The 12,896-nt window shown below is 42.5% G+C and overlaps 1 protein-coding gene across 1 annotated transcript in view; it reads left to right on the top strand.

Moving 5' to 3' along the window:
* Positions 1-8,961, top strand: part of LOC112255320 (low-density lipoprotein receptor class A domain-containing protein 2-like) — a 46,785-nt gene extending 37,824 nt beyond the window's left edge. The window contains exons 2-6 of the mRNA XM_042324664.1: positions 4,352-4,494; positions 4,779-5,109; positions 5,291-5,449; positions 6,005-6,145; positions 8,320-8,961. Coding sequence (XP_042180598.1) covers positions 4,352-4,494; positions 4,779-5,109; positions 5,291-5,449; positions 6,005-6,145; positions 8,320-8,621 — 1,076 coding nt within the window. The 3' untranslated portion in view covers positions 8,622-8,961. The remainder of the gene's footprint in view (positions 1-4,351; positions 4,495-4,778; positions 5,110-5,290; positions 5,450-6,004; positions 6,146-8,319) is intronic.
* The last annotated feature ends 3,935 nt before the right edge of the window (positions 8,962-12,896 follow it).

Raw genomic sequence — 12,896 nt, 5'->3', positions numbered from 1 at the left:
AGATGAAAAATAAAAAATGAAAACATGTTTTTTTGTTTGTATTAACTTTTACCAGATCTAATGTGTTATATTCTCCTACATTAATTTCACATTTCCACAAACTTCAAAGTGTTACCTTTCAAATGGTATCAAGAATCTGCATATCCTTGCTTCAGGTCTTGAGCTACAGGGAGTTAGATTTGGGTATGTCATTTTAGGCTAAAATTGTTTAAAAAAATAATAATTTAAAAGGGGGTTTGATCCTTAATAGGTTTACCAGGGCTGAAGCCCCTGTGCCCAGGCCCAAGAAGAAGCAACAAAAAAAAAAAAACGCCAACCACAGGAGGTCTCAGGAGCCTGCTCTCAATGAGTGTAGACAGCCTGCTGCTGCTCTGCTAATCATCAGGTGGGGGAAGGAGAGGTGGTAGTGGGCCCATGTGGTTAACTGATTAATATATGATTTTAAATTAGCTGCATAATAAATACATGTGAATTGTCAATTGTGTGAGTTGGGCTGGGCCCAAGAGGCCAACATTTTTTTAAATGTTTATCCAACCACAGGAGCCCGTTCTCTATGTTCAAAATACACAAGAGAGCATTAGCCAAAAGGATCAATAGTTTATAAAAAACAAAACAATTTTGGATTGTACTTGCACATACAAGTACACTATGTATACAAAAGTATGTGGTGTATTAAATCGAGAACACAGCCATGCAATATCAATAAACAAAAATTGGCAGTAGAATGGCCTTACTGAAGAACTCAGTGACTTTCAATGTGGCACTGTCATAGGATGACACCTTTCCAACAAGTCAGTTCGTAAAATTTCTGCCCTGCTAGAGCTGCCCCAGTCAACTGTAAGTGCTGTTATTTTGAAGTGGAAACTTCTAGGAGCAACAATGGCTCAGCAACGAAGTGGTAGGCTACACAAGCTCACAGAACTGGACTGATGAGTGCTGAAGCTCGTGGCGCATAAAAAATTGTCCTCGTTTGCAACACTCACTACTGAGTTCCAAACTGCTTCTGGAAGCAACATCAGCACAATAACTTTTTGTTGGAAACTTCATGAAATGGCCAAGTAGCCACAGACAAGCCTAAGATCACCATGCACAATGCCAAGCATCGGCTGGAGTGGTATAAAGCTCGCCGCTATTGGACTCTGAAGCAGTGGAAACTAGTTCTCTGGAGTGATGAGTCACACTTCACCATCTGGCAGTCCGACGGACAAATCTGGTTTTGGCGGATGCCAGGAGAATGCTACCAGCCCGAATGCATACTGCCAACTGTAAAGTTTGGTGGAGGAGGAATAATGGTCTGGGGCTGTTTTTCATGGTTCGGACTGGGTCCCTTAGTTCCAGTGAATGGAAATCGTAACGCTACAGCAGACAATTACATTCTAGATGATTCTGTGCTTCCAACTTCGTGGCAACAGTTTGGGGAAGTCCCTTTCCTGTTTCGGCATGACAATGCACAGAGCGAGGTCCATACAGAAATGGTTTGTTGAGATCGGTGTGGAAGAACTGGTCTGCACAGAGCCCTGACCTCAACGCCATCGAACTCCTTTGGGATGAATTGAAATGGTGACTGCGAGCCCGGCCTAATCGCCCAACATCAGTTCCCTACCTAATGGAAGCAAGTTTCAATATCTAGTGGAAAGCCTTCTCAGAAGAGAGGAGGCTGTTAAAGCAGCAAAAGGGAGACCAATCCATATGAATGCCCATGATTTTGGAATGAGATGTTCGACGAGCAGTTGTCCACATACTTTTGGTCATGTAGTGTATCTGCCAAAATAAAGGAAACACCAACATAAAGTGTCTTAAAAGGGTGTTGGGCCACCACGAGCTGCCAGTACAGATTCAATGTGCCTTGGCATAGCTTCTACAAGTGTACCTAAACCATGCCAGAAACATTCACCCCACACCATAACATAATTTTTTCCCTGGTTTAGTCAAGCCCAGGGGCCTATGATTTCTTAATCGGCCCGACTCCACTGTTTAAGCAATGGCAAAAGCATGCAGCAGTTGTAGGCTGAAAGGAGTGATAGTGCACTGGGCACAGATGTCAGTTCAACATCTACTTTTGATTTACATTTGGTTGATTGGTCAACTCTGGTGAATTCAGTGTGAAATCAACCAAAAATTTCACCATGTCATTGGATTTAGGTTAAAAGTAGGGTGAAAAAAGGAAATTCCTTTCCATTGATTAGTTTTTGCACATCCAATGAGTTCTCCATGTTGATTCAACATCATCACATTTATTTTTTGATTGAAATGATGTGGAAACAACGTTGATTCAAACAGTTTTTGCCCAATGGGAGGCTACAGTTCAGTGAGGATAGGCTACTAGACCTCTTTGGGATGCATCTAGTCAGATACCTCACCGCTCGTCCTTTGGAAACATCGCTTTGGGGCCGTTGTCATGGAAATCAAAGGACATGTAGATGGATTTGACAAAGAAGGGGGCTTCAAAGGAACAAAAGCCAGTATGATAAAGAGTACTACTTCCAAAGGCGTCAGAAACATTAAATGCGAATGTACCTTGTATATCCCTCAAATGAAGACCGCGCTTCTCTTGGCACACCGATAACCTAATCTCCACAAAGTGCATTTTGCAATATGGTTGCTTTCTGTGAAGAACACCATTTTAAACCGAATCAGACACACATGCAACACAGTTTTGCGGCTTGAGATACGCAGGCCTGAGTGACACGGAAAGTGCGCATCAGAGTGGAACACCATCCTTTGCGCTTGGGAGTAGGTTACCAAGATGGTCAACAAGGGGAATAAACTTCAGAGCCTGTCAAAAGGGTTTGTTCTGCTCAGCATAATGACACTCAAGACCAATGCCATCGACACGGGTAAGGAGATGGAAGCTCAATTGTAAGATGTAATCCGTCGCCATTTCAGCCACTTGTTGCCATTACGGTGACGCACTGCCTGGTGCGCATAATTTTGCCTATTTGTTGCTCCTGGCTTTCTCATTGCGCCACTGGGCTTTTGTCACTGAATACAGTGTGTTTTTTTTGCGTCACTGTAATGAAGCATATATATATTCTTTATCAAATACCTGTTGATTTGAACTCTGCTTTCTAAAAGAAATTGCCATTGAAACAGGCGCATACCGATGGGTAAGAAAATAATGCATACAGGGGATGTCCATGGCGCCAGGGGTTCGGGCCGCAGCTGAACGTTCATTTGTGACTATTCTTAATTTGTGAAATAACAGTTTACACATGGGTTTGAATTATCTCTCATTACACTAATTCATGGAATATTTCTGGCTTTTTTGACAACCACCCTAAAATATTTTGTTAACTTATGTTGTATTCCACAGACTTCTGACATGTTTCTATGCTTTTATCATGATCAAAACCGGATAATTGGGAAATAAACATTATTTTATTATTGATTTATTGAGTGAACAGAAAATAATCATTATAAAAATAATTTTCAGCTCATTCTCTATGGACTTGATTTTTGGGGGGAATAACAGAACTTTACCAGTTATAATGATATTTCTATTTAATTCTGTGGTTATACCTTCACAAATACAGAATTTGAATTTCAGTCATTGATTCAGTTTCTTTAATATTGTCCCTAACTCTTCACCAAATTCTATAAATTACATATAATCTTTTAGGTCTGGCTTCATTCACAGCTCAAATAAATACATGTTAGCTTTCAGTCATTGACATTAGGATAACACATGGATGTACGGTTGGGGCAGCTGCCGTTTTCAGAGGTATTGCTCACTACTGCGTGTGAGCGTGCATGGGAGTGTGTCATCAGGAGTTGCCCCATGCCTTCTTACTGGTCTTTTCCCTACTGGACTACAGTAGTACCAGAGCTGTTTATTTTTCAACTGTAAAATCCTTTATTGGGGACTCACTGTTCTGCTGTTGTCCATGTTTTGGACAGTGCTTCTCTTGCGGGCATCGTGTTTACCTGTGGGGTATTGTGGAACTGGTTGTTTCCCGCCAATAGAGCTCCTCAGTCCCCTTCCTTGGAACATTCCAGGAGGTCAGCGCAGAACGATCCAGGGGTTGCCTGGGGAAACAGCTAATAAAACCAGGAAAGGGTTGTAAATCTTCCCATTATATGGCTCACTGCCCAGAGTGGGTGTCTGAAGCAGCAGTTTAGGTCTGGTTCTGGCTATTTGTTCCACCTACTCACCTGCAACAATCAGCTGTAGCCTACTCAGTTGGGTTTTATTTTATCTTAGTTTTTATTATTCATCTCATAATTTGATAAACGTCAGTGACTCAATGGCACTGTGGAGAAACAGAGAAAGTAAATGGTTTACACATCACATCCTCACAAACAAGTAGTTTGTTCCTTCATGGTACTTCTTCATCTGTTTGTTGTCCTCCAGTCAACGTGGTGGACTTCTGTGGCCAGAACATCCAGGGCAATGGGATGATTGTCAACTCACACCAGGAGTCCAAGAAGTACTACTTTGTCACCATGGGAACAGACTGCCACTTCACTATGCAGGCGGCCTCACCCAAGGACAAGGTGCCCACCACTAACCGCACCCAGCCCCCACCTCCCTTTTTGTGCTCTCTACACATTTATGCCCAATATCCCAAATCGACTCCTAGCCCTAGATCTTAGAGGATTGGATAAGTATATGCAATATGATAATATTTCCACCTTGACTTCCCACACCTATCAAGTCCTTTCAGATCCAAGGGTTAGGGGCAAGGGGTCATTGAGTGATAATCCCAATATTTTACACATTATCTTCCTTGCAATGTCCGTCACCTAAACATGCCCCCCTTCCTTCTCTTCCCGTGAAGGTACAGTTCCACTTCCGCTTCTTCCTGGTCTACAGCCTGCTTCGTTTAGCACCCCAAAGTCCCACCCCCCTCTTCCCTGAGTCCCCAGGGGACCTCCGATTGGAGCCTTCGAATCCAGTGGTGGAGCCAAGGGACCCGTGTCATGCGGGGTCATACATTCAGTTCTATGATGGGCGGGACAAGAACTCGCCTCCAATTGGGCCACCGCTGTGTGGGAAGAGCCCACCCCGTCCGGTGCTGTCCACAGGGAATCACCTGACCCTGCGTCTGGTAACCCGCGGTACCCAGCCAAGAGTGGACTTTGTGGGGGACTTTACCTCCTTCAGACTGGGTGAGACATGACACGTGGATGTTTGCCACATATTCATTAGTTGTAGTTTTATAGTCATCTGACGTCGTGTTACGTCGGTGTTGAAATCTAGCTCATCATTACAATCCTAGCCACCTCATAAGCTGTAGTTTGTGCAGTTTGTAACCAATCAAATGTACGACCTTGCTCTATCCGTTTTCAGGTTTTAACCAATCCGCGTGCAGCGGCGAACCTTATTTCCCGTGTCGCAATGGGAAGTGTATCCCCATGAGTCTGGTGTGTGACGACAAGGGCATTGATAACTGTGGGGACGGGAGCGACCTGGAGGATCACCTGCCCTCAGGGTGCAAAGGTCACTTAGGTAAGACACCTGTGCAGCTACCTGTTCAACAAACCTTTAAAGGTGTTCTATGTGGCCCCCAAACACCTTTCAGACTCAGTCTCACTAATGTTACACTATTCCACAGTTCATACACTATATTTTGGTTTATTGGTTAGGGCAGAAGTAGAGAGGAAAGATAGAGGAGAGTGTGCTGAAATAGCAGTAACCGGGTTCGAACCCATGCTGCAGCGGTATATGTGCACCAGAGGCAGCGGCTTAGATTGCTAGACCACCCTAAGTCACCCTAGACCACCCTAGGCCACCCTAGACCACCCTAGACCACCCTAGGCCACCCTAGACCACCCTAGGCCGGCCTAGATTACCCTAGACCACCCTAGACCACCCTAGGCCACCCTAGGCCACCCTAGACCACCCTAGGCCACCCTAGACCACCCTAGGCCACCCAATTGTATTATTCTACTGCTCTTATATCCTGTACAACTCTTTTCAATATTGTTACTGGAAATTGGAATGTGTTCTCAGTCACCTTATTTACTAAAGGGAAGGTAAATAACACCTGTGTCCTCTCCTCAGCAGGTCAGCTGGCTCCAGTCCAAGCCACTTCCCCAGCAGTGACCCCAACCCCTCCTGTCTTAAACCCGACAACTTTTCCCATGTTCACCTATAGGAACTGTGGCACTCCGGACGGCGTACCCAATCACGACTCAGTGACAGGTGAGTGACAACTGTTACAGGTGATGCAGGTTATTGACCAACTAGGAGGTTGTTTTTATAAAAGGATCCATTCCCAACACCCTTAGTGGCATTGGAAGAAAGCGGATGTTTCTGGTTTTCAGGGATACAGTATTTTCAACCTAACTTCCGTTTCCCCTGAAAAATGGAAGTGGGGACTCTGTTCAGGTGTCTTTCTTTGCCTGCTACATTAGGTTAGTTCCCAAAGATTTCCCTGGTTAAGGAAATGTTAATAGAATAACAATCTCAACCAAAACTCAGTGTTTTACATGTAGTATATCTCACAGTGGCTTTTCTAAAAGATCCCTTATTTCTTAACTGCTGGGTAAGATACTTTTTGGGAGCATAAATCAGTGTTGGGGTATTGTACAGTATGTGTCTGTAAACTTTTTGGGAACCTAATTCAAATGCAAAGCATATCTATGATAGGGGGCATAAAACTAATTGGGCTGCGAATAGGTCTTTATTTCAACCTTAACGGTTGTAAACCAATAAAGTGTGATGGCGGCTTCTCAGTGGCAAACCACCAGATATCCAGCCAAGACCACAATCATTATTTTATTCAATTGACTAAGGGGAGAAAAATGTCTGTGGAATTTGCCAGTAGTGATAACAGGATATGTGTGTGAATGGTCTTTTTTTCTGCCTAAATTAAGGGATGAATGGATCAACATTGACTACATGGAAAAGTATTTTCTGTGATTTGGCAACAAAGCATTCTGATGTTTGTACTATTCAAAATAAAATAAAATCAAGCTTTATTTATACAGCACATTTCAGGCATGGAATGCAATGTGCTTTACAGGAAGCAACGAATAAAAACAATGAAAATTAAAGCTAAAATATTTACTATACAAAGATACACTATACAAAGATACAAATCAAAAGAATGACACAAACTGAACAACCAAAAAGCACCCGGAAGAAAAGCAAAGCTAAAAGGATGTTTCAAGATCTCTTTTAATTATGTCCACAGATTCAGCCCCCCATCAGGTTCTCTATTCCAAAGGCTGCAGGTATAATAACTAAAGGCTCTAGAAGAAAAATAAACGCACACCTATTAAGACGAGGTGCTGGCTAGCGGAGTAGAAAACTTGAAAATAAAAGAGAGCCGCACACTCTAGGAGCTCAGAAGCAAAAATATAATTTCCAACGTTTCAACAGCCAAGCTGCCTTCATCAGGGTATAGTCACAAACACTGCGGGATGACTCGTTTATATAGTGTCAAAAGACACAGGTGTCTGTAATCATGGCCAAGAGTGGCCTAATATCATTGGTTAATAATCAAATATGAAAATGTCATACAAAGAACAACATACAAACAACAAATGGATAGCATACGATCATAGATTAATTTGACTACACAAGCTTACAAACAATTACAATGGCAAAGTCACAATAATCACAAGAATGGCTTCAGATCAAAGTCTACGTTGAGACCGAAGGAAGCAAGGGTCTTTAAATTAAAGATCCAGGCAGCCTCTCGTTTTAACAATAAATTATCAAGGTCACCCCCTCTCCTAGGGAGGGTGACATGTTTGATGCCAATATAACGCAGAGACGAAATCGAGTGGCCTGCCTCCAAGAAGTGGGCCGCAACTGGATAAGTAAAGTTTTTATACCTAATGGTGCTACGATGCTCTGAGATACGTACTTTTAATTCGCGCTTTGTTTTACCTACATAATTTTTACCACAAGGACAAGTTCTAAGATAAATAACTGCCTTAGTGGAGCACGTAATAACACCTAATAACTAAAGGCTGCATCTCCATGCCTCTTGGTCCTAGGCTTTAGGATAGTTAAAAGGCCAGTGCCAGAGGACCTGAGGGACCTACTGGGTAAATAACTTAAAAGCATGTTTGATGTGTATTGGGGTGCACAATTGTGGATTGATTTAAAAACCAATAGAATAATCTTGAAATTAATTACGTAGCAGTGAAAATCAATGCTATGTTGTTGTTTTTTACCCCCTTTTTTCGTGATATCCAATTGGTAGTTACAATCTTGTCTCATTGCTGCATTTCCCCAACGGACTCGAGAGAGAGGCAACGGTTGAGAGTCATGTGTCTTCCAAACATGACCCATCATTGGCCAAAAATTGCATGCAGACCCCATTGCTAACAGTACTCTACTCTCACCCCTCCACGCTCCCCCAGACTCTCCACCCTATCTGTCTCTGCTGGTGCTCTTCATCACCCTGGGTGTGATAGCTGGTTTGGTCCTGCTGTGTTGGTGCTGCTGGTCTCCAGGCTGGTTCCTCTGCAGGATCATTGTCTGCCGCTTCCTACCCTGCTGTAACTCAGCCTGCGCCTCCTGCAAGCTCTGTGCCCGAAGCTGTTCCCAGAACAAGGAGCACCGACTGGCTAAGGTTTCACCACAAGGACAGGTCACAATCAACGATGCCGCCTTGGCCCCCCTCACCACAGCCACGGCTAGCGCAACTACTGTCACTGTGTAGGGAGTCGCTATATAGTGTAGGACTGTTATCGCTATGTAGGGTAACCACCATGATGGCTAACAGTGAGACAGATGGACTCATGGACATGATGACCCAGATTTCATGTTCTAGACTGATGGACTGAGATGAGACACATCTTTTTGCTAGTTTACAAGAATGTCATGGAAGAAGGGGTACTGCAGGGTGTACATTTGCATTTTCAGTGGAAATGAGACATTGTCATTATCTTCTCCCCACATTTGGACAGTTCTTAAAATGGGGGAGGCTTCACTTTTGAATGTTTCACTCACTGTATGATCCTTTTTTGTTGTTGCTTTAAAAAATAAATGACTGGCGCTAAATCCGCTCCACTCAAATTGGTATTATTTGTTTTTTCCTTAAGTAATCCTCTGTCTTATGTAACCATACCAAACGTAACATAAGGACGATGGTTTGTCGGGTGGATGGGTAAGCGTATAACATAAATGTCAGCAACCCAAAGATTGCGTGCTCGAATCTCATCATGGACAACTTTAGCATTTTAGCTAATTAGCCACTTTTCAACTTCTGCCTACTTTTTAGTTACATTGCAACTACTTAGTATGTTAGGTAACCCTTCCCCTAACCTTAACCCTTTAAACAAACTCCTAACCTTAACCGTAACCCCTAACCCTAATCCCTAGCCTAGCTAACGTTAGCCACCTAGCTAACATTAGCCAAAACAACTTGTAATTCTTAACATATCATACGTATTTCAAATTTGTAACATATTGTATGAATTGCAATTCGTAACATATCATACAAGTTGTAATTCATAAAATACCATACAAATTGTCATTTCTAACATATCACAGGAAATGGGTGATGGACAACCACAAATTAATACCAAACGTAACATATCACACTAATTTGAGTGTCCTGGATTTTAATTTACAGGTTTTACAGAGTCCAGGTTGCTTCTTCTGACTATTTTGTATTTAAATGTGCTAGTTGACCAACGTAGGAGGTTATTTTCTGAACGTAGAGTAACCCAGGTTCACCTATTCAATTCTCTCAAGGTTGGCATAAGACTCCTTTACAAAAGCATGAGAAATTCCACTCCCCTCAACTTTTCACTCCCCTCAACCTGCTCCCACTGAAATGTTATCTTCCCACACGTGTAAGCCCGTTACTCAGCAGGGACTCGATCCATCTGCTGAAAAATATATAGTTTTGCTACGGGAAACCATCCATACTGTATGTCACACTCATGTCTGCCATGTAAACTCATCCTGCCTAGATTGAGTAGACACATAACCTTTCTTGGGTTTCCCGCTGTGCTTGTTGTGTAACTAGATTACACAGTGCCCCCACCTTTATCTTTTGAGTGATTTGGAGAGGTGCTCTCGAGGCTTCTTAAGGATGACACATGCTTGACTAAATGCTGAGTTTTTCTCTTCTGTGACAATTGAAGCTATGGTCCTGCCAACCTCTCAAACTCTCTCTCGCTCTCCCTCTCTTTCTTAGAGACTTAAGATACACAAATATGCCTGACACGTTATTCATGAGGTCATGAACTAAGCTGGAAGAGATGACAATGAACAACAGGTGCATTAGTATAATTTAATACACTAGGGCGTCTCCCTAACTTTCAGATATGATACCATAAAACACGTGCTCTCAACACCACAAACAAGAGGACATAGGGGTTTGATTGTGTCACACAGCCAAAATGATTTGTGTCCCCAGAACTACTGTGTAAATACATTCTTTCCCGTAGATGTTTCAAATGTTTCAATGTATTCAGAATGCTAAAGTGCTGTCTACCACTACCTTTTGTATTATTGACAACCTCCATATTCAAAAGCAAAGTGTGCGTTTAAAGCAAGGTGTGTTTGGTTATAGTCAGTCATATGTTTGTCTGAAATGTCATCATTATCTATTTTTCACACTTTTGTTTAAGTTTATACTTTATTTTTCATGATATTTCCAAAGACAACTAGGAAATTGTTCATGTAATCACCGCTGCCTGATATACACTGAGTGTACAAAACATTAGGAACAATTGCTCTTTCCATGACACAGACTGACAAGGTGAATCCAGGTGAAGGCTATGCTCCCTTATTGATGTCACTTATCAAGGCACAAGGCGAGACCTAAATGCAGACACAGGAGGCAGATGGTTGGAGTCTTACAATGTTTATTCATCCAATGGGGTAGGAAAGAGAATGGTTGTGGACAGGCAAAAAGGTCAAAACCAGATCAGAGTCCAGGAGGTACAGAGAGGCAGACAGGCTCGTGGTCAAGGCAGGCAGAATGGTCAGGCAGGCGGGTGCAGAGTCCAGAAACAGGTAAGGGTCAAAACTGGGAGGACTAGAAAAATGAGAATGCAAAAAACAGGAGAACGGGAAAACTGCTGATTAACTTCAAAACATACCAGACGAACTGGCACAGAGAGACAGGAAACACAGGGATAAATACACTGGGGAAAACAAGTGACACCTGGAGGGGGTGGATACAATAACGAGGACAGGTGAAACAGATCAGGGTGTGACAGTCACGTGTTAAATCCACTTCCATCAGTGTAGATGAAGGGAAGGAGACAGGTTAAAGAAGGTGGTTTAAGCCTTGAGACATTTGAAGCATGGACTGTGTATTTGCCATTCAGCGGGTGAATGGGCAAGACAAAAGATTCAAGTGCCTTTGAACAGGGTATGGTAGTAGGTGCCAGGTGCACCGGTTTGTGTCAACAACTGCAACACTGCTGGGTTTTTCATGCTCAACAGTTTCACTTGTGTATCAAAAATGATACACCACCAATGGACATCCAGCTAACTTGACACAACTGTGGGAAGCATTGGAGTCAACATGGGCCAGCATCCCTGTGGAACGCTTTCGACACCTTGTAGAGTCCAGCCCCAAAGAATTGAGGCTGTTCTGAAGGCAAAAGAGGAGGGCGGTGGTGCAACTCAATATTAGGAAGGTGTTCTTAATGTTTTGTACACTTAGTGTATGTAAATATATGTTTGACAATATTAAACTTAGAACAATGAAGATGGATTCGACATTGTCACATTATATACTGTAGACAAATAGTATTTTTTTAAATGAAATGTACAAATACTTTGATATTTGGCAGAATACGACACAATAAGACAATGCATTAACTTTGACTGATCACTTTATCTCTCCTCCTTTCTCACTCTCTGTTTCTGTTATAAAACGAGTATAGGTAGGGTATTCGTCTAGAGCAGGATATAATTGCTGCCTGGTTGGTTGTTCATCCTCTGAGAGCCTTGTTGACAATGGGAAGAACTTGGCACGGTCTCACAAGCTTCAAACTGTGTCTGTTGCCTCTGTTACTACTGGCAACCTTTCAGGGCAAATCCCCCTCCTTCTACAAAGGGAATCCTCTGTTGTTTGAATGGTGTTTAATCCCTACCTCTCTATACTCTACAGCCTGACTTTGATTCTGGGTTTATTGTTCTCTTGGTGAAACATGACTTCTCGATTAGATGTTTTTTTCAAAATGATTATTAATTGTTTTTAGTGTTCCCAAGCCAATTTGTGCTAGGGACTCAGAGTCTAGAAAAATCATAGTTCTTGGTCCCACATTAATCCCAGCTGCATCAGGCTTTTTAGTTCTGATTAAGACAAGCCTGTTTTGCAGCTCAGGGACAATTCCTCTCTCCCTATTCAGGGCACCTCCAGCTATTAATGTGTCATGTCTGTCCTAGTGATAGCCAAACATTGTTATTAGAGACATTTACATAGGAGGAGGAACCATATTTCTCTCTGTTCAGCTCGGTCTGGTTTTTGGTCCCAATCACATTCATGTGATTATCTTTGAGCTAAAAGTGTCACATTGTTTGTTCAGTATCTCAGTCATCCAAGCCACAGGAAGTGTCATCTATAATTCACCCCCACAGCGCTGTGACCCTATTAAACTAGGCCAGGCATAAATGGTCTCTGGTTTCATTCTGAAAAGGTAAACACACTGAACCCAATGGCATAATACTGTATCTTCCTGTTGCAGGGAAGACTTTTCAGTCGAGCCCCTCATAAGAGTGATGATTGTCTGCACACAATGGAAATAATAATGGGTTTGCATTTATAAAGCACTTTACACAAGGTCTCACTTTACACTGTAAGGGGAAGGCAGGGGTGACCTCATCCAAGACTGTGTTGAACCAACCAGGATGATGGCCAGCAGACATAGTATACAGATATTGTGAGATTTAGTTGCTTCACAAAAATTGTTTTCTGTCTCATGCGGCAAATGGAATGAAATCCATTGAATCCTGGATTTCTAGATTT

This window comes from Oncorhynchus tshawytscha, linkage group LG07, assembly GCF_018296145.1.
Source record: "Oncorhynchus tshawytscha isolate Ot180627B linkage group LG07, Otsh_v2.0, whole genome shotgun sequence".
NCBI classification, from domain to species: Eukaryota; Metazoa; Chordata; class Actinopteri; order Salmoniformes; family Salmonidae; genus Oncorhynchus; species Oncorhynchus tshawytscha.
Note: the sequence above shows the minus strand (reverse complement) of the source record. Positions and strands in the feature narration are given on the sequence as shown.